We start from the raw sequence: 23,657 nt of genomic DNA on the forward strand, positions 1-23,657 counted from the left end.
AATATCAGATCCTTATGAAATGTTTTTCTTTTTAATTTATTTTAATTTTGTTCTTGTTTATTTTATTTTACTTCTAACACTTTTTTTGACGTAGGGGGTAAGGGTACTTTTGTTCTGAGTTCAGGGTCAAGTTGAATTCACTCGGTGATGTGGGAAAGTACTGATTGTTTCGATTTACGCCCGTTTCTTTTTGGTTTTTTTTAACGCTAAAACTGTTTATGAAAAGTTTTTGTTTTTCAATAATATCATTGATTGAATATGAATTTTTTGAGTGCTTGAAAACTTTTGTTAAGTGCTTGAAAAGTTTTTAAAAAGTGCTTATTTTTGATTCAAACATTTGGCTACGCACCCTGTCCCTAAAATTTCACCATCCTTCAAATTTTGCTGCTGTTCCTAAAGAATGGAAATTTTATATAAAATAGTGCTTAAATCACTTTAACTTGAATAAAAGCTCTAATATTATGGATGAATCAAGGTTGTACGAGTTCAAACTAACTAAGTGCTTCAGCCAGATATAAATTTACTTGTGAAAAAGTCATTAACCTATTAAAAGAAGATAAGCTTAAAAAAAGTCTAAAACTAGTGACAAAAGAAAAGGGAAGAAACTAGAAAAAAGGGGAAATGATCTTGATTTGCAGATTAGTGAAAGCAATGGAAAGATTAATGAGTTAAAAATAATTGAGAACTAGGCCTGATTAAAATAGGGAACAGAAAGTTTGAGAAAATGTTCAGTTACTCTAAATATTGTGAAAATAACTGTTGCATATAATTTAATTTCTAAAGGAAATGATTAAAAACAAAACTTCAGAAGAAAAAAATGAAGAGGCATGGAATACTGAGTATGGTAAAATTAGGTCATCAAAAACCTGGGATTTGTTAAGTTCTTGATGAAAACCAAGTTGTTGTTGTTGTTTTTTTTTTTCTTCAGAAATACTTAATTTTTTTTCCCTGAGTACTAAATAAGAAAGCATGATTTGCTTCTAACAAGAAAGTTAAAATATTTGGTAACTATTTGGTATTTTTTAGAAAAATAACATTTTGGTGATAAATTATCTGATGTCAAAAATACTTCTCTTATTCCTTAACAAATAGTGCTACTGCTAGTACTGCAGTATGTTGAGTGTTAATAGTTTAAGTAGGAGTTCTGATGACTCAGGGGATAGAGCGTTCGCCTTCGAATGAGATTCCCCGGGTTCAAATCCCCGCGATGGCTTTGCGATATAAATTCTGCACCACAGTGCTGACATAAATATCCTCAGTGGTAGGCGGAACATGGGTTAGAGTCCCCTTGCCATCAGGCTAACTATGGGAGGTTTTCATAGTTTTTATCTCCATGTAACAAAAATGTGGGTTAGTTTCATCAAAAAATCCTCCACAAAGGCAAATTTATTCCAATATTTGATCCAGGGGTTTCCCTGTCTTCTGAATTAGGTTCAAAATTACAAGGTTATGAAGTTGGAACATTAGTAGTCATGAAGCCAAAAATTAGGTGGGCTGTTCAACAATGGTTGTGAAATATAAAAAAGTTTAAGTAATTATAAATCATATATATACCGGGTATCTGTGCACCTGGAAAAGTCATGAATTTCGGTATTGAACAAAATTTGTCATGAAATGTCATGATTTTAACTATTTTTTTAAAAAAAATCATGGAAAGTCATAGATTTAGGTCACCAAAAAATCTCATTTTAAAAATGGAATCCCCCCCAATTTCATGGTGTACCGAATATCTGAATTTCTAACAAAATGCCTACTAACAGTCATACTTTATTAAAATCTAAAATGTTTTTATCATGTTCTTAAAAAATTATGATGTTCTTTCAAAAAATGAAAGAAAAAACAATAATTTCTGGAACGAATTATCTTTTAAATTTCTATGATTTTAAAATTTTTATTTTATCAATTTAAAATTCTGTCTGAAGGAAGCCGTTCATTGGTGAATTTTTTTTTAATTCCGAAATGAGAACTGAAAAATCAGGAGTATTTCTATCCTTTCCGATGAACAATAAAAATATCTTTGGAATATAATTCTGCAGAAAATAAATATTTGCTTTTGTATTTTTTTCAGCTATTTTATTGCTTCAACTCTTTCTTTCCTCTGTTTTTCAAATTTAAAATGTATAAATATGAAGAGGCAGAGTATAACAGTTTTTGTTATATCTATCATTACAATTAATGTTATTATAATGCTTTTTTAAATTTATTGTTGTGTTTTTGTTGGAGAAAATAAGTCTTCGTTCAGTCATGAAAAATTCTTGGAATTATTCATGGATTTGAAAATCTAAAATGTAGCAGATACCCTGATCATCGTTTAAAAATCTTTAGTTTAAGATTTATATGCATATTTTTTACTTCGCTAAATGTAAGTGCTTATATTATTTCCAATTTTGAATTTCTCTTTTTGACTTACATAATTATGTATGATGTATCAAAACTGTACACTCGTAGCCTAAAAAATGTCGCTAGTAAAATCTACGTTATTTTATTTCTCTAATGTTGTCAGGTATGCTTTTGTAAAAATTAGTACCATATTTATGTATTACAGGGATGCGATTCTTCCGCGGATTTCCGCTTTTTCTCAGATTTTTCCATTTTTCCCGCTAATTTCCGCTGAAATTTCTTTTTGCACAAGTTAAAATATTTTATGAGGAATTTAATTTTCCTCGGAGCGAAATTATTGAAGTCCTCATTCCTTCCGCTGAAGTTTCTATAAAAATCATTTCCTTGGGATAAAACTGATTGACCTTTATACAGGAATGAGATTCTTTTTGCTTTTGTCTCTCTAATTTCAGCCTTTTTATCGAAAACTCAGATTCTCTAAAAGTTTAGTTTTTTTAAATTTTTATTTATTAATAAATATCCCGTTTTTTTTTTTTTTAAATTCAGTCGATGAAGTCAAATAATTATATTTATTTACGATTTTCAACGAAAAACAGAAAATTCAAACTACGTCCTAGCTGCTAACCCTTCCGCATGTCTACTTATATTAGCTATTTTCTCCGATTTCAGGCACAGAAAATAAGATTTCCCGTATTTTTTATTCGTCGGTGGGATAGCTCGTATTTTCGTAATTTAGACGTCGGCGCTTCTTGTATTCTGGAGTGAAAGCAAACAAAAAAAAATAGAGGTGAATTTGCGGTGAAAATATTTATTTGCTCATTCAATTAATCTTGTAAATTTTTATTTATTGTGTAAACAAAAAACAATTCAAGCAAGCCTTTTAGAAATCTCAAGTCCAGACTCTGCAAATATCTCGATTTTTATTTACGCGATTTTAATGTCAATCATCGATTTTCTTATTTACCTGATTTAAAAGTTGCGCATTGCAATTCTTACTTACGCTTTTTAAATATCGTGCATTATGACTCGTATTTACAAGATTTAAAAATCTAATATCGTGTTTTGAATTTTTAAATTCGCGATTTTATTATTAAGCATCGATTTTCGTATTTACCTGATTTAAAAGTTGCGCATTGCAATTCTTATTTACGCTTTTTAAATATCGTACATTATGACTCGTATTTACGAGATTTAAAAATCTAATATCGTGTTTTGTATTTTTGCATTTTTAAAATCGCGATTTTATTATCAAACATCGATTTTCGTATTTACCTGATTTAAAAGTTGAACGTTGCGATTCTTATTCAGGCCATTTAAATATTGTGCATTGCGATTCTTATTTATGAGATTTAAAAAACCAATATCGCGATTTGTATTTACAGGCTTTTAAAACCCTATGTAGCTAGACGAGCTTAAAATCCAATGTCGTGATTCATTTTTGCCGTTGTAATATCGCGCGATTTTAAAATTATGCTTCTTGATGTAAAAATTACACATCATAATTCGTATTTTCGCATTTTTTAAATTCGATGTAGAGTTTCATATTCACGTGATTTAAAAGCCTCATATCGGGATTTATAATCACATGGTTTACATGTTTAAAAATCGCACTTTCTTTGTCAAATTTTTGTTTATATATATATTCTTGAATTTCCTCTTTTTTACTTTTTGACTACTCTCATCTCTGATATTAGGAGTAGATTTTTAGGATAATACTCTATACTGACAATAAATGGAAGTGTTTGTATAATAAGGTTCAGCATGACTGTATTATGNTCACATGGTTTACACGTTTAAAAATCGCACTTTCTTTGTCAAATTTTTGTTTATATATATATTCTTGAATTTCCTCTTTTTTAGTTTCTGACTACTCTCATCTCTGATTAAGTTATATCCTATATTTAGTAATACTCAACATGAATAGGGCAGAGCATCTTGACTTTTATTATGAAAGTTTGTTTTCCTCATAACAGACTTCATCAGTGAGATGATCTCCAAAGCAGGGAAAGTGGTTCAGCCAGTTCTATTACGTAACGAGCTTTGCTTTTTGTATTTATGAGGGAGAGAAAACCTCTTCACATGCTTCAGAAACAGTTTTTGTTTATATTCAGAGCAAAGAACTGGCTTTTATTAAGAAGTCACTTATGTTTTTACTTTAAGCTCGGTTAACAATTAACTTACCTACCTCATAAAATGAAAATTTGACTATTTGCTTATTAGCCGAGCACTTTTTATAATTTGGTGAATCACGAAGAAATAATTAATAGCTAAATCAAGCTTTTTGTTCAGTATAAAACAATAACTGAATAACAAGAAATTTTGCCTATTTTGTTTTATTGTAATGGAGGCAAAGTAGGAACATTTATAATGTTCAAAAATATCTTAATTAAAAATTGTTACATTTCATACATATTAAAATGATCTTTTCAAAAATGATTTCCAGCGAGGGCCTTCAAAATAATCTTTGTTTGGTTTGATTATCTATTGACATGACTCTAATGTATGTAATGCTATGTAACTTTCTAATTTTGGGGTGTGAATTAATTAGAACAGCAATCCTTACCAAAAACGGAAAACTTTGATTACAATTTGTTGAGAGAATAAGAAATGGATCATGTTTTTAAAACAGAAAAAGGATGAAGGTGAATTGATATTAAATGGAGACTGTCATTATTAATATATAATTTCCTTATTATACTAATTGAAGTAATACAATTCATTATCACACTCGTTGAAATAAATATACATTTAAAAAGTAACAACATTAAATTAATAGTAAAAATAAAAAATTCATGTTTTCTAAATATTTAAAAAATATGGAACAGCAGAATATTTGAACATTAACAGTAGAATATTTGTTTTTAATGATGTAAAGTTTCTCCCAGAAATCCAGATCAATGAATGAAATACATTTATGAATGTTTTTAGAAAAGAAAAAAATCAAAGCTATGGTGTTTCTATTTATCAAAATTGTGTTTTTTTGTTTTTCCTTAAATATATGCCATAACTTTTACGCATAATTTTCTTTGCAGTGGATCTGTTGGGACTTTTAAAATGGTGGTCTAATCCAGAGAATCTTGAAAGTAATCTTGTGTCACTTATGAAAGTGGATGGGGAAGAAGTTGTAAAAGTAAAATGTTAAGCTTTATACTTCTCATTAACTAAGTTTTATTTATATATTCTTTTCAACTTCAATAAAAAATTTATTAAATTTTAATACCGACTTATTTGAATATTAAACACCATATTCTTTTTTTTTTTTTTTGGAAAATAATTCTTAATTTTTTTAATGTTTCCTTTTTACAATTGATTAAAAAAAGTTAATTTTGCCTTATGCTATTTATAAAATAAATGTAGTAGACTAATTGCATAAACTATTATACTCTTGTTTTTGCTTGCTCAGTAATTTCAAGTTTTGTTATTTAGCACTCTCTGTTATCAAAGAATTATGTTCTAATACCAAATTATAATGGTTAAACATTTTTACTATTTCTTATTGTCTATTTTAACTCTCTATTTTTATAACACTCTATTTTTATAACAAGTTTTAAAAAATTATTTTAACTAAGTACGCCTTCACAACACTTAAATTGATTGGTTATTTTGAAAACTTCTTTAATATCTTTTATCTTGTATTATCTTCTTTTTTTTTAACAAATGTTATCTGTAGTCTGTTAATAACTAAATTTTAATTGATAGAGTAATTCACGCAACTTAATTTTAGATTTGATTTATTTTGCTGATCTGAAATCTCTCCTATGTCATATAAGTAAATTTTTTTTTTAAATCGAAGGAATATGTTACAGCTCTCTAATATTAAGGCATATGCTTAGATATTCTTTCTGTTTATTCATTTATTTATTCTTGTTTAAAATGTTATATTCATTGAATATAAGTGTGGAAGATCTACAGAACACAATTCTCAGTACACCGTACTACCTTTGTGTGAGTAAATAATAAAATTTTCAGTTAAGAAATTGTTATAACTAAGCAGGAACTATAAATTTTTTTACATTATTTATTTTTTAATTATTTGATTAGAGGGTAAAATTTCAAAAGCTGAGCAAAACAAAATTGATTAATTTGCTTGTTTCTGGTTCTAATGTTGCAGAAAATTTCAATTTATTTCTGTGAATTATGAATACTCAAGTACATATTTTGTGTTTTTAAATATTTGTATGTTAAAATTATTTTAAGGCATTTTAAGATTGATTTGTTTTAGACAAATTTTTCTTCATTCACTATGTAAGTTTAAAGATAAGTGAAACAATCTATATAATACAAAATTCTATAAAATGCAAAGCCCCAGCTTTCAAGGTTTGCATCTTAAAGATCTTCGATTCTATTTGAACCAATTTGCATCGAATTCTAAAAATCAAGGTTTTATTTTCAAATAATGTTGTATACTACTTATATTTCATTTTAATATGACTGGATAATAAGTGTCTTTTTTGACAAATAGGTATAAATATATTTTATTTTCAACTTCACTTGCACTATTGCCTTAGATTTTGATACACTTTTAATTAAATTTTTTTTCTTAAATTGAAATTACTTATACATTATTGAAACTATTCTATAAAAATCACATTTTAATTTTTCATCTATAATATAAACAATCAAATGTTTTTTCTGCTGGGAATTCAGAATTTGTGTAGAATGGCAAGCTCTGCATTCTAGTGGGGTCTCTTTTGGGTTATTAACTGTCATGCTTTTATTATTAGATTGTTCGTTTAACAATTCTGCTTAAATTATTCAATTTTTTTCCAATGTCAGTAAAGTAGGCTTAATTAAGATAGAAACAACATTTCTGGCACGAACCCTCTAAAATTATTACGGGGCTTAACTTCAAGAGCATAAGATGCTTTGCTCTATTTAATAAAAATAAATGAATTTTAAATAAGTTTGCTTCAAAAATGGTTTTATATTAGCATTTGTTATTTTATAGAAAAATAAGTTTATTAGTATTTTATAGAAAACTTAGTTTAATATTAATGTGGTTCAGAGGTTTTACCTTAAATATGCTAATTAATTGATGTTAATGATATTTTAAGTTGTGAAATGGCTCAACGTATTGTCTCTGTGTATTCATAAATTTTTTCGAGGGATTTGGATTATTGGCATTCAGATATAGCCATGGTATTAGTTTTAGCAGGAGAGAAGTCGAATACTTAGTCTCCTTAATATTAATTTAACCTTCTTGCACCTTTCGCTATATCTTTGTTGCTATGAAAGGAATCAAAAACATTTTGCACAGCATATAAAATTGTTTATCTAAAAATAATTCCATGTAAAAAATTTTTTTTGACATTTCTTTATAATTTTTTATTTATTTTTTAATTTACTTATATTAAAAAAAATTGACTCTTCTTAAATACAAATTTTTATATCAATGAATTTAATCTATCTAATTTTAAATAACAAAATCCGAAATTTGTGGGAAATCTGTGAAACAGTTGTGGAATAAAAATGTAAAAGTATGATTGAGATAGGGGAAATATATAGAAAGTGAAATTAACATTAAGAGGCTCAAACTTTCGACTACTTTCTTGCTTGAACTGTACTTATGGCTTAACTAGGCCATATTTTCCAGCTTAGAGCCCCTCATATTTTGAAGGTTTTGGGTTATGAATCTAAAACTGACAAAATAATGTATGTTTATTTACAGAAAGTAGGGTTTTGTGTCTAATTTAGTATCTTAAAATATCATATTTAAAGTTCAGCCCTTAAACTATTAAGAATGAGTCCAATTATGTGAAAGTCTGTTCATTAGGTATGATCTTATTTTGGATGTTAGCTTTTTTACATATTATTATTATTTTTGCACTCTGGATGCGTCTTTTTCCCCCCCTAAAGATAGTAGGTTAATACCAATATGATCTATATTTTAGTTTACTTTATAAATTGAGTTTATTTTTAATATTTCTTGTGTATTGTCATTATAACTTTTTGTTTGGTATTCTTAAGATTTTTAATTAAAAGAATAATAATAATTTCTTTTTTTTAAAATCAAATTTTACCTGGATGCATTTACTATCATAATTGTTTTTTGTAAAACTGAATTTCTACTTTTGAGTTATATAGTATTTAATCATTAATTAACACTGAATCATTTGTATTTCAGTTCTTACAAGATACTTTGGATGCTTTATTCAACATTCTAATGCAGAATTCAGACTCAGAATTGTATGACAATTTAGTTTTTGAAGCTCTAGTAAGTATTTATATTTTATTTTAGATAAATAGTCCTCATTATCTTGATAAAATGCTTTCTGGACATAATTTTGAATTATTTTTAAGATTTAGAAAATAATCGTTCGCTTTTTGGAATAGTATTTGCTATTAGAAAATGAACTATGGACTAAACAAAGAACTGTGCATTATATTATTTCTATTTATTTTGAAGATCTTTATGAGTGTGAGGGTATTCTAAGAAAAGTATCTGTATGTTTTTTATAGGTTGATTCAAAACTAGAGAAGCAAACTTCTAGGGATTTTGGTTAGAACTTTATGGTAACACTTGACCTAAAATGTCATTGTACGGTGCTAGGCTGGGAGTACTGTCCCCTATCTGTTAGTGTGCATTTGAACCAATTCTTTTAAACTAAACTATCTTAATTACATGTGTGTAAATAACTATGTTTAAATAGACTTCGAAATTTAATGAGTTGGTGCCTGACTTGACGCAATGAAACTATTAAATTAATTAAATTTTGATAAAACAGTTTCATACAGTCGACGCTCAATATAACGACCTCTCTTGACTAGTCACTTCACATTATTCACCTAACATACCAGAAGTTTGTTATGTTAACTTTGAATGATTCTAGGCAAAATATTATGCCAAATAATATATGCCAGAAAAAGAAAGAAAGAACGAAAAATAACTAAGGAAAAAAAAGCAGAATATGTAGAAACAAACAAGAAAAAAAAGAGAAAGCAATGGGAAAGTAAAGATTGTGGAATTTGTATTTATTAAAAATTACTCCTAATAAAGTGTATTAACTTTTGAATATTTACCATAAAATGGAGTATGTTTGTGGCAGGCAAACTGATTATTTGTCACACATGAAGTTTTACTACTTCCATCGTTTCATGATAAGCTTTTCAAAAATTAAAAGAACTCTTAGACAAAAATAAAATAATTATTTCAAAAATTAAGGAAATAAAAGTTTGTTTTTACAATCAACAGATAACTTACTTTTAATATTGGCAGAAATAAAAATTAAAAAGAAAGATTAAAATTTTAAAATAAAAATAATAAAATCTGTATGTAATATTTTATATGCTAAAATGATGCATTAAAATTTGGTATGTTTCTTGGCAAATATTTTTTATGGAAATTCTCGTGAGAAAGTAACATTTTTAACTACATAAAAACAGAAATTATTTCTACCTGAAGAAATCAAAACTTCTAATGAAACAATTTTATTTGTTGAAAACTAACAAATATTCTTTTATGGAAAATTTAACTGCAAAATAGTTTATTGCACTTATGGCCATTAAAATGATCTGTAGGTTGGTGGTACAGTTCATCAAATACATTGAGTTTACTGACTCATAATATAAAAGTACTTTTAATGCTAGAATTTAAAAAAGAAAAAAATGGTTATTATATTTTAGCATCCCAAAACGGATCTGTTTCATTGATCAAAATTCACGTGAGATCATTCTCCCTATCTTCATTGTCACTATGCTTATTTTCAATTGTCAACTTCATCACAAAGAATTGAAACATCATGAAATACAAGCAAACTGATTGGCCCGTATGTGATTGCTCTTTATTAAGTTATAATCTCAGTTGGGACAAACAGTTACTGATATTCCAGGCAATTTTGATATTTATATCACACAAGTATTTTCGAGCAATTTTTGGTGAAAGTTGAGGATATGATTGCACTTATAATTGACTTGCTGGTTTCATTACCAATACTGTGTGTTATTCCTTCACGAAGTTTGCTCCCATAGTTATGAAGTAGCCTGCATGTTTTTTATTACTTTATTTTTAAAATTAGTATAAATTAAACTGGGAAGAATAAAACTTTGATGAACTGTCTATAATTTATTAATCCGTTAAACTGATCTATCTGTGATAATTATCTAATAAATGTTTACGTTTATTTGTTTTACAGATATTTATTATTGGTTTGGTATCTGATCGAAAATATCATCACTTCAGACCAATCTTAGATTTATACATTAAAGAAAATTTTAGTGCAACTTTAACTTACAAGTAAGCAATCAAAACAATTCAAATTTGCTATGTATTTCTTTTTAATTATTATGAAATTATTTTCTTCAGCATTAATACTTTGTTTGTTTGTAAAATACATAACATTCTTAGATGTCGGCTCAAGAGAGTTTATTAATAATAGGTTGGATGAAATCATAAAATTGAGAAAAAAATTGTGCTTTATTTTAATATAATTTGCTAATGTATTAAAGCAGTTTTAATGAAGGAAAATTATTATTTGATTATTTTTGTGTGCAAGCATTCTTGGACATTTATTTTATAAATAATTTATGATTTTTAATTTCAATTAATTTTTAAGCATGTTTCACTTTGTATTTATAAGTCTTATTAAACACTAAAATTGGTGCTCTATCTAAACTCTATCTAAATTGGCAGCCCTTTGAGTCATGCTTAAATGCATCTCATCTAGTGTTGGCTTTTAAATATGTCACAGACTGAAAACTCCCATGATTTTTGTCTAGAAACTGTCATGCACCCAGAAAATCCAATTTTTTTTTCATAACAAAATACATTTTTAGTTTAAAATATTTTGTTCTTGTAAGATATGTAGTAAAACTTTGATTTTTTCGATGCCCATCAAGCTAAACAAAAATGACATAAATAACAGTACTTCGCTATATCAGGGTTATAAAAATTTCCATGAAAACTAAAAATTAAATTAGAGAAATTTAATTATATTTTAATACCTAAATGCAATCTTAACTAATCTGAAACTAAAGAAGAAAATCTTACATTATTTTAATGGAAAACAAACTCAACATTTTTGTTTATGTACCTTTTTTTTGTCTTGATTTACATAATGAATTTTACAACAATTCCTAGGCATCCATTTTTTTTGTTCTTCATGCCCTTGGTAGAAAATTTTCAGTCTTTGCAGTGCTGCTTTATTAAATGTTGGTGGTAGATCTGAAAATTCATAGTTAATCACTTGCTAAAATACTACTAGATTTCCTAATTCAATTTACTGAAATAGCCTATGATTCACAAGTCATCAAATTTTTCTCACATAGCTTTCTGTTCTGAAAAGCTATCTGTATTTTCCAGGGACTGGACAGCAGAAAAACTACCTTTTCTATGCTTTTTCCGATACATTAGTCATTCAGGGAAATAGTGTTAGATAATTGGTAATTAGGGAAATAGTACACTAAATACCAGAATTTTTTTACAATATTGGTGTAGGGAATGAAAAGGTATTAAGCTGAAAAGACACAAGAAGCATGAAATTGTCATTTGTGGGCTATGTTAAATTCAAATTCTACTGTATTTAAATTCAATAAATCGAAGCAAATTTGGTGGCAACGGTAGAGTGAGTGATCATCAATAACACTACTATGATTTAGATATAATTAGATTTGTGAAGTATTAAACAGATTTCATTTTAAATGCATTTGTCTAACAATCGTTAGTTATTTTGTTGCCTAGTTCAAAATTCTATATATATCTTCTCTTAGTTTGGTTATTCACTCTTCTAAAGGATTTTATGATTTATATATTTTCTGCTATACAAGTTAGTAGTGTGTTATTTGACCTCTTATTTTTAACTTCGAAATGGTGTATTTTGTATGCACTTGGTTCATAGATCATTTTCTAAACAAATTTTGTTGAAAAACAAATTTCTAACCAAAGGCAATATCTCTTTTTCAAAGATAAGAAAACTATAATTTTTTATAATTTGACATCTTCCTCTCAAATAATGATGTCTACTGATGTGATGTTTTATTCTTGTTCGGATTTTAATGAATCCTTAACTTAATATTCAGTCAATTTGAAAAATCTAACTGAAGTTTAATAAATAAATTAATAAATAAACTAAAATAGAATGAAATAAAAAAATAACAAAAATATAAAAGTAAAATAAATAAAATAAAATGAACTGAAATAAAATGAAATAAAAAAATAACAAAAATATAAAATAAAAATAAAATAAATGAAATAAAATAAAATAAAATAAATAAACTAAAATGCAATAAATAGTATGTTGTAAACAGTTTTATCATTACTAAGTATATGAAAGTTTTGATTTTATTACTATCGAGTTATTTTTATTATGTTTATATTTATCTTAAAAATATGGATAATATTTTATGGGGTGAATCAGATATCAGATAAAATTATTATGAAATATATTGATCTGATTTTGAATATTTGCACATTTTTTTAAACGTTATTTGTTATTTATTATGTTAAATGTTTTTAACATTATTATGTATTTAAGTATGTTTAAAAATCATTAACTCATTTTTTTGTTTTAGCAAATTAATTGTTGTTTTGAAGCAGTATGTTGATAATGCTGGTCTAAAAGAAAATCAGGAAATTCTGCTACGTACAATGAAGTCAGTTGAATATATTTTTAAGTTCATTGTCCGTTCTCGGCAATTATTTGCTGCGTAAGTTTTCCAGTTCTTTTGTATATGTAATTTTTAATGATATTTTTTTAATTATAAATTTTTTTAATAAAAATTTATCTTTCTTTTTCTGTTCGGTCTTTTTAATTTGGTCTTACAATTAGAAGTCTTTTATATTCAACTAAATTGAAAAGACTTTTTCTGAAAATGTTTTATCAAGAAATGTTTGCCTTATTCGTAATGCTACTGATGCTGTTAAAATATTTTTTTAAAAACAAATTTAGAATTATGTAATGTCAAGATTATTTGTATAGGTAACAAAATCAATCATATTAATAATGTGATGATTTTAAGTGTTATACCATGTCTATCCTTCATATACTGGATCATGATTTAACACATACTAATTTCACTTGAAATATATAGCTTTATAATAGACTAGCATTAAGAAATCAATATTTCTTAAGAAGTAAACTTTATATTTCGATAAGGGATTCTAATCACTATATGAAGATATTAAATGCAATTTTTTTTAAAGTTTAAAATTTCAATTAAGTTAAACGAAAAATTCTATTTTAATATTACAGTATTACATTTAGCTTTATTTAGTTGCAAAAATCTATTTCAAAATATTCTTATTTTATTCATATTTCCTTATGTTTCCAATTGTAAAATTTTATTCTATGTTACTAGCAAAGTTGTTGCTTAAGTTATTATTTTTTTCTAGTTTTTAAATGCGCTTTTATTTTATGCTAATAAGAATGATGTTTCAGTTTGAATGAAGACAAAGGAAGGGAACAGTTTGAGCTTTCTCTGAAAGAATTGCTTCACTCCCTTACTGCTATGATGCTTTATGTAACAGATTCTACATTACTTGTTCAGGGTGCTTGTCTAAAGTATTTTCCATTTGCCATACCTGATATTTTAACTGTCTTTGATGGAATGGAATTGAGGTAACTAGAATACATTTTTTTAAACTTTCATTTTGATACTTTAAGACAATCAATTTGCTGTTACTCGAATCTGGCTCAGTTGATGAAAAGCTTTTCCTAATAGATGTTCAAATTGCCACTAGTTCTCATTTTTTACTTTAAAATAACAGCAATTATTTGGTAATTAAGGGTTCATAGATTCATATCCTTCAACAATATTTTGACTTTCTCTTAATACTTTTGAAAGCATATTCATGGGAATTCCATACATCAAGGCAATATCTTTTTTGTTCATTGTTCGATTTGAATCTACATGAGAAATAAGATTAATTTTATCTTTCAAGTTATGAGTTTTTAATTTTACATCCTTTAGGAATTATATTTTTAACATGAACATTAAGCTCATTCAAAACTTAGTGGGTTTGAAATGAATGAGATAATATTGAATGCACATCTACATTGAATGCTTTCATTTCTAAATTCAAGTGCATATTGTCAATGTAATAGAGTGTTGACGAAAACACAGGCTTTATTTTGACTATTTAAAATTATTATGAACTTTAAAAAGAAAGTTTTAGTAACAAAATTTCTTTACATTTTATAATTATGTAATTTATTGCATATTTTTTTGCTTATAATTATTAACATAATCTTTAAAATACTGAAATATTATGAGTTATGGGAATTCAAGTGATTATGAATTTTTAATTTTATACTAGAACTCTTAGCTTTTAAAACTAGTAATTACTTTTAAAATAGTAATTAGTTTTAAATCTTATAATGTATTTTTGGGCAATAAATCACTATGCCCAAAACTACATCTCTCTGATGACTTTTAAATTTTTATTTTTGCTTTTTAGTAACATTCTGGTTCAGTTAATTAATAGTGTTCCTCAAGATCGTCTCACAAGACAAAAAATGTTATGTGTAAATGATCTAGTCCATAGTGAGCTTTTTCAAATACCAGGTATTATTATTTTGTTAATTCTTCATTTTAAATTTGATCTCATTAGATTTTTATCTTTAATATTTATGAAATAATTAAATCTTATAAATTGCATCATAATAGCTTTTTTTGTTGCAGAAAATTATAATTTTCTTCCGACAAATAATTTAAAATTAAAATAGTTAAAAAAATTGAATTTTAATTATGATTTCCAAAAGTAATCTAAAATAAATTTTTTAAAATTATGTGTATACAAATTTTTGGTGTTTTTATTTCTTCCTGGTTCAACTTACTTTTTCAGTTACTGTAAAATCACAATGATCCAAATATCTTTCATTGAAGACCTTTTTGCTGTCTGATGCCTCAAGCAATTACAATTTTTTCCATTATTTGTTCATATATCAAAGAACATTGTGTGTGCTCTGAATTGATGTTAGCAAAACAAATTTTATGCAGAGTTCATACGCTCCTGAAATATTGGGAAAAACTGGCTATTGTCAGGGAAAACGAAAATCGAAAAAAAAGATGAGGAATTGTCAGGGGAAAATGTAATTTTACCCCGTAACCGAGAATTGTCGAAGATTTTGACACCCTATCAAATTGCGGGATTTAACACTTCCCTTTTCAACTGTAATTTACACTTGTGCAATAGAGGATTAAAATAAAAAATCAATTTTTTCCGGACTGACTATCATTTAGTGTATAATTAAGATTCTATTATTCTTAATTGTTTCTGGAGTTTGTCTATTGGATGTTTAAGTTAGGAACTTAAAACGCCTTGAGAGTATTGACATGCTAGGTTTTTTTTTTAATTCTCAATTTTCATTATCCCTGTATTATTTCAACAAATTATTGTTTTATAATTTAGAATCATGCATTTTTTAAAAACAAAATGTTTTTCTGTTTGTCTGCTATGTTTATTTACTTAATATACAATAATTTTAAATGAATGAATTCTGATTTCTCAAAAGTGTGGTATCATTTTCATGTTTTGCCTGATGTGGAATTTCGTCTGTTTTTGTTAAAAATAGTCTGCTTTTATAAATAAAGTGAAATGACAAAATTGCCACTGTTTTACATTAAGAATTAATTACTTTATTAAATGTTTTGTTTTCAAATATTGTCGAATTTCGTAATACTCAGAATTTTTTTTCCTTAATTTACTGATGTCTTCTGAGTGTAGTAGTATATGTCATTATATTTCCTTACATTGATTATTTAATTATTTTTATTATCTTTTAGAGTGTCGTATTATTTTGTTACCCATGATTTGCAAGCAAATCAAAACTCTTCTTGAAAAGCGTAAAGATGAATTGGACCTTTCTGCTAAGATTATGAGTGATATAATGATCTTACTTTATAGTCGTACTGGTGGTGCTACACACAACGATATATCTGAGATAATGTTGTCAGTTTTAAGAACTATTATTCAATGTGTTGTCCATTTGAGCCGGGATAATTCCTTAGTAGTAAGTATTTTTTTATTAATAAAACAATCTTTTTTATTTTCTTGCGAAGTAGTTATTTTTTAAAAAAAATATAATATTTATTATGGTAAGAGAAGTGTCCTCAGGAAAAAAAAAATTGTACAACTTTTTTTTTATTGTTTATGAAATTTATTTTCACCCACTTAAATACATGTAAATTATCTGTATGGTGCAGTTAAGATGAGTTTTTCAAAATGTTTAAAATTTTCTAGTATTTTTACAAGGACAGTTATTTAATATCTTAAAAATTAATTTTAAAATAAAAATATTTAGCTAATATTTGGTATTAAATTACGTGTAGGAAAAAAAATGGAAATTATATGTTTACAATTATAGCTATAGCTCAGTACACAAATGTAGCTACGTAATCTGGCATAAATGCTAGTTTGAATAGAGATAACTCAAAAAAAGGAAGCTTATGTAGAAATTTAAGTAAACAATTTTTTATTCTAAAAAATTTAAAATATTTTCCTTTTGATGCAAAAAATATATTGATCCTAGGTGTCTAGGTATATATTGATATATTGATCCTATATTGATCCTAAATCCTACATTGTCCTAGGTGTCTGTAATCATAGTAATAATATAAATTTATCTTTGTTTACATCTAACTTAATGCTCATTTTTGTATCTGTTTCAGGGAAATGTGGTGGCCATAATGATATCTGTTCTTAGGCAAATGACACCATACCATTACACTCAATATATAAATAGTTTCCTTACTAAAACGGATCTCCTTGATTTTATTATGGAAATTTTGTTAGTATTTCGAGATTTAGTGAGCAAGTCAGTGTATCCATCTGATTGGAATGAGATGATTATGTTGCAAAACAGGTTGTGTTTTCATTTCTTTTTAAGTATTGTTATATATATATGTTACTGTGAATAACCAAAATTGGTGGTTGTTGCCTTTTACCGGGGAATGTTAACAATCACATAGTTGCTTTAGTAAATGCCCGAAATATATACTAGGTCTAGTTAAGTGCCATTGCCTAGTATGTCCTACATCAATGATTTTTAAGATCAAGTGCCACTANCCTTGAATTTATTATGGAAATTTTGTTAGTATTTCGAGATTTAGTAAGCAAGTCAGTGTATCCATCTGATTGGAATGAGATGATTATGTTGCAAAACAGGTTGTGTTTTCATTTCTTTTTAAGTATTGTTATATATATATGTTACTGTGAATAGCCAAAATTGGTAGTTGTTGACTTCCACCGGTGAATGTTGACAATCACATAGTCGCTTTGGTAAATGCCCGAAATATATAGGTCTAATTAAGTGCCACTGCCCAGTATGTCCTACATCAATGTTTTTTAAGATCAAGTGCCACTACCCAGTATGCGTTTAACCGGTTATCCAAACACTGATGTTTCTCCTAATCTATCCTCAGTGGGTATTAAAATATCGAATGAATATAATAATATCAACGAATAAATTAATATCAAATTGGATATAACAAATATCTCAGACATTCACCAAGTTGACATTCTCTTGATTTCCGTCATTCACTGTAACGTATTTACACATGCACACACACATTGTTTTTTTCTGCCAAATGTGTTTTTGCATGAACGTAATATATATAGTTTTTTGATATTAAGCTACTATTTTAGCTTTTAGAATTCTTTGTATTTATTGTAATTTTTGTTAAAGCTTTTTTTCTTTAAAATTGTGTTTTTTTTTACTTCTGTGCATTGTTAATAAAAATCAGAAAGTAAACAACTTTTCATGCAATTTCTTCATGTTTTGTTATTTAAATGGTAAAAAGTATAATAACATTAAACCCAAAATAAAAGATGTTAATATGTTATATAACTAATATAATTGCTCATATAACACCACCCTAATATTTTATTTGAAATTTTTCTGTTGTGCCTTTTGATTTTGTCTTGTTCTTAAATAACTTTCTTTTTTCTAGTGTTATATTGAAAGCTTTGCGACATTTCTCTGTGACAATAAGGGACCGTTTCCAAAATCCATTTGAAATTCAGGTTAGTTTTTAATTATTTTAGTTGTCAGAGATTTTTAATTTTCGTATGTTTAGTGACAGTGTTTAATTTTATGTGTTTTTAAATATTTTGCTAGGTTTGGAATAATTTTTTTCACTGTGCCATAGCTTTTCTTACTCAGAATGCTCTACAATTGGAAAATTTTTCTCAAAATAAAAGAAACAAAATTGTTTTAAGGTAAGCGTTTTTTCTCAGTAATTTTGTAACAAAAACTACCACATTGAAATTTATTTTTGATTTTAAGTTAAAATAAACAATGTGCTGGGACTGCAAACCTCCTGTTTCTTCTACTTTTCCTATTATTTTGGCACCCCTCCTTTTTTCCTGTTATTTCCTACTTTTTCTTATTTTTTAAAATCATCTGCTAGTTCTGCTGTTTCTCCTTTAAACATTGTGACTGCTAAGGAAACAGAATAATGACTCAAGGTCAAGTATTGCAACTGCACCTGTTTTTCAATGAATTCATTTTGATTGGGGTGTGAGGAGGGGCAGAACATGGTAGAACCTTAGAAGAGTGATTTACATACAGAGAACCAGTTCCCCTTCCCTCATTGCAAAGAACGTTGTCATGTTATTCAAGGACGATTTTTCCTCAAATTAACCCTATCCCCAGTCTTTTACTATGGAGGTGGACTGCGGAGCAATGTTTTGAACATATATTACGAATTTTTTTTCAATTTTGAAAAAAAAATTCATAAAAGGAGGCCTTTTACATTTTGCAAATAGGATATATATTTATTTTTAGACATTTATTTGCAATTTATGTTAGCACGAAAAGTAATAGAATGAATTTAATTGGTTTTATACTTGTGAAATAGCTACTATTTTTATTATATGTTTATTTAAATTGAAAGACTATAATGTAATTAATATATTTAGGTATTTTAATCACAATTCAATTTCATACTGATATAAAATTTTGGATATTTTTATGCTTTTTTGAAGAAACGCGTGCATTGGATTTGGGGCATTATTTTTATGCCTATATTTTGTAAACAAGTCGCTTTTTATTTTGGCTCTTTCATTTTTATTGATGCTGTGAAAATAATTTTTTAAAATTATTTCAAGGGAAAATTCGATATTTTACTTTGTCCTTTAATATAATTAATAAATTTTTGGATCAAAAATAAAATCATCTTTTTATAAATTTTGTCATTAAAGAAAATTTATAAGCAGGGGAATATTTTTTTTTATTACTTAGAAAATTATTTTATTATGTAGAAACAACTGTTTGAATATTCATGTTTATTTAGGAAATTTTGTTATTCCGGAAAATATTAACTGACTAAAACTAAATTTACAGGATTGTGTTTTCTTAAAAATAGGTTGTCAAAGATGTGGCTATTTATTATTAACAATATATATTTTATTTACATTTTTAAACATAAAAAGGAAATATTTCTCTTTTTTGATTTTCAATTAATCTTTTTATATTAAATGTTAATTAAATTGAGAACTGTCAATATGTCAAACAACAGGTACATAATATAATCTTATATGGAATTTCGTAATACTAATTTAAATAAAGAGACTAATAACAAAACTAAAATTTTTTATTTTTGTTTAAATGCTTTTATCATTTTACAGTAACTGACTAAAATTTAATTCCTATGCATTGATTAAAACAAATAATTATTGCGACCACAAATTGTAGAGCACGTATCAAGATTAATATTTAATTTTAAAATAAAACAAAATATTTTGTTTTTATTAGAAAACAATCAGAGAATACTATCAGATAAATAATAAATAAATATAAAATTAATAATAAATAAATACCGGAGAATAACACAAAAAAATAAAGAAGATGAATAGTTTATCCANAGGTGAATTTAATTGGATATTTTAATTTGCACTTTAATGCAATGAATAAATTTTTGGATCAAAAATAAAATCAACTTTTAATTAATTTTATCATTAAATAAAATTTATAAGCAGAAAAGTATTTATTTTTGTGTCACTTAGAAAATTATTTTATTACATAGAACTATTGTTTGAATATTCATATTAATTTAGGAAATTTTATATTTATATTTATTACGGTACATTTATTACTCAGGAAAATATTAGCTGACTAAAACTAGATTTACGCAGCTGTGTTTCATTAAAAATAGGTTGTCAAAGGTGTGGCTATTTATTATTATTAGACATATTTTATTTTCATTTTTGAACATGAAAAGGAAATATTTTTCTTTTTGATTATCAATAATTGTTTTTATATTAAATGTTAATTAAGAACTATCAATATGTCAAACAACAGGTACATAGTATACCCTTATACGGAATTTTGTAATACTAATTTAAATAAAGAGACAAATAACAAAACTAAAATTTGTTATTTTTGTTTAAATACTTTTATTATTTTACAGTAACTCACTAAAATTTAAATCCTATGCATTGGTTAAAATAAATAATTATTGCAACCACAAATTGTAGAGCATTTATCAAGATTAATATTTAATTTTAAAATAAAACCAAATATTTTGTTTTCATCAGGAAACAATCGGAGAATACTATCAGATAAATAATAAATAAATATCAAATTAATAATAAATGTCAGAGAATAACACTAAAAAATAAAGATGTTAAGCAGAAGATGAATTGTTTATCTGCGTAGGGATGGATGTACATATATATTATCTGTGTATGTATATTTAAATAAGAAAATATATCTAAATAATAATCACTTAAAATATCAAAATTTTTTTATCTATATATTTAAATAAAAAAAATTGCTACTTTAATTGTCATGTTGCTTAATTTTTTTTATTGTTATACGTAATGTCAATAAAATTTTAACCATTGATTAAAATTAATTATAACCACATTATTTATATGACAGGCCACAACTGTAGGGGATGTATATATATATTAAGAAAACATGTTCTAAAAATCTTCTCAATATTTATGAGAAAAAAAATTTAGATTGTGTAGGATCTGCTATAATTTCATGACCAGCAGTCATAAGAGTGACAAAATATTCTTGTACAATTTGACCGCCAGCTAAAAATGTTTCGCCAAAAAGGTAACCCTCTTACCAGTTCATCATTAAACAAGTTTTCAGAGACCAAACTATAGACTGGCTATTTCTATCCTAATATCTCCTCTATGGGTAGAACATGAACTCATTTTAGTACGTCAGTGTCTGTGTGTGCTTGCCAATTCATGCTTAACTGGAGTGGAGGAGAAATAAAATCGCACAACATAAAGAGGAATAAGATTGTGTTACATGTGTTTTTCCATCTGATTTCAATTAATGTTTAACAAAATGTCGAAACCCAAGTTTAACTCTATATAGCATTAATAATCCTGTGCCAGAATTATGGTGACATTGTCACGGAACATTACAGAGATTTTACAGAAAGATTTCTCCTTTGGGAAGGTTTTTTTTCTCCTCAGAATTATATTCAAAAGATGCCTTATTCACAATCAGGAAGAAATGCTCATGACTTTTCTTTTCTCATTTGAAAATAATAAAAAACAAGAAATAATGAAGTAAAAAATTTTCTTTTCTCCAGAAATTTTTGAAAGATTTATTTATTTATTTTCCTCCAGAATTATATACGAACGATGTCTTTCTTGCACATAGGACGGAAAAGACATACTCCTTTTTTTTCTATTTTCATTTGTTATAATTTTTCTAATTATTTTTTCCTTTAAGATATTGTACAAATTTTGTACTGTAACTAAATGCCCCTTGGTAAGAACTGGACAATCAGAGTATTTTAAGCAGTCCTAATTATATTTCATTTGGCATTGGGGTACATGAAGCATATACTATAAATATCTGTATTTCACACACAATTTTATATTGTATTTAATTCTATGGTTCTAATAAATTTATTCTCTATTTTCTTTATTCAGATATAAGGATATGCGTCGAGAAACTGCATTTGAAATTAGGGCTATGTGGTTCAATCTTGGTGAGTAAAAAAAACTATTTGAAAAATTGTTTTTTGATTTTCTTTGTTTAAATAAAAATATTTTTTAAGTTTATTGATGCTTTTACACGCAATAAACTCTTAATTTAAATGTCTCATTAATTCTTGAAATTTGATGTGAATTGTGTTAGCTAGCATTTCCATTTTGTGTTTTGCATCCAATTTGATTCAAACTTTTCTGATTCAACAGATAAACAGCTATTTTATTAAATCAATTGCATTGAGTAAAAGACCGAAAGTTAGTCCCAGTAACGATTAATTTTTTATGGGATTAGAACTCAGAAAAGGCTTCAGCTAAATAAATAGTATGTTGGCAGAGTTATTAGAAAAATCATTTATAACCATTATAAAAATGTTATAATCTATGTGTGTAAATACTGTTGGGGTAACAATACTCTGCAAGTTATTGTTATTTTAGTTATAGTTTTGATCTAAACAATATTAGTATTTATTTTTTTATTAAAACAAATAATTTCAAATTGGTATTTTTGTTCCAAAAATGTCATTTAATCAAATCGCAGTAAATAAGATAAGCAAGTTTCCAGACATTTATAATGTAATGGTTTATAATTTATTAGTTATTTTTCTCAAAAATTTTGTCTTGAACTTATTTAAAACTTAAATGACAAAAAACATTTATTTAATTAACTATCATGATAAAATACAGATTAAAACAGGGTTAGTAACAAATTTGGGTTAAACCTCAATTCAAACCAAATGGTTTTTTTAAGAAAAAAAAACATTTGAAACATGAAGATGTTTTTAGGATACAATGAAATTACAGGAGCATAAGAAAATTTAGAGATCCAGCTCCGGGAAATACACAGCCCTGGAGCACTCAAGCTCCAGGTCCCTATGTATGTACTGTTCTGGATTCGGCCAGTTTCTCATGTTCTGCTCACTTAATCTAAAAATTTCCTGATTTTTGTACATTTTTGGAAAATTTAAATTATTTATTATTCTATAACTACTGTCTAAAAAGTTTTTATTCATAATAAATTCACAGTTGTGAATTTTAGAATATAATAAAGGTAATAATTTTACTAACCAAAACTAACGGAAAAAGTTGTAGACAATTTAAAATGGTAGCTATTGGAATGTTATGAGATGGTTAGTAGAATGAAGAGGACTCTTAAAAGCAAATATATTCTATAAGTCATAGGAAAAGTACATACGGCTAAAATCCTAAATTAAACAAGGAAAGGTAAGCTTGTACATAACTAGTCTCATAGTAGCCTCTGAAGCTCAAGTAGTGAAGTTAGAAGCAACATTACTCATTAAATACTTGTAACTAAAGCTAATTTGCATAGATATCAATAACTTAGATGATCTTCAAAGAGTTAGTAACTGCTTAAAAACCGAGGAAAAGATAGATGCTTGAATGAAGAAAAACCATACTT

General features: G+C 26.3%; 1 protein-coding gene across 2 annotated transcripts in view; it reads left to right on the forward strand.

The window, feature by feature from the left end:
* LOC107455667 (myoblast city) overlaps positions 1 to 23,657 on the forward strand; it is an 83,088-nt gene that overhangs the window by 26,225 nt on the left and 33,206 nt on the right. For both annotated transcript variants that reach the window (XM_043057605.2, XM_071183659.1), the window contains exons 19-29: positions 5,373 to 5,470; positions 8,465 to 8,554; positions 10,473 to 10,573; positions 12,847 to 12,981; positions 13,713 to 13,892; positions 14,732 to 14,838; positions 16,060 to 16,286; positions 16,945 to 17,138; positions 18,226 to 18,298; positions 18,393 to 18,493; positions 22,181 to 22,239. In XM_043057605.2, the coding sequence (XP_042913539.1) occupies positions 5,373 to 5,470; positions 8,465 to 8,554; positions 10,473 to 10,573; positions 12,847 to 12,981; positions 13,713 to 13,892; positions 14,732 to 14,838; positions 16,060 to 16,286; positions 16,945 to 17,138; positions 18,226 to 18,298; positions 18,393 to 18,493; positions 22,181 to 22,239 (1,365 nt within the window). The remainder of the gene's footprint in view (positions 1 to 5,372; positions 5,471 to 8,464; positions 8,555 to 10,472; positions 10,574 to 12,846; positions 12,982 to 13,712; positions 13,893 to 14,731; positions 14,839 to 16,059; positions 16,287 to 16,944; positions 17,139 to 18,225; positions 18,299 to 18,392; positions 18,494 to 22,180; positions 22,240 to 23,657) is intronic.

The sequence above is a fragment of the Parasteatoda tepidariorum genome, chromosome 7, assembly GCF_043381705.1.
Source record: "Parasteatoda tepidariorum isolate YZ-2023 chromosome 7, CAS_Ptep_4.0, whole genome shotgun sequence".
Classification (NCBI taxonomy): Eukaryota; Metazoa; Arthropoda; class Arachnida; order Araneae; family Theridiidae; genus Parasteatoda; species Parasteatoda tepidariorum.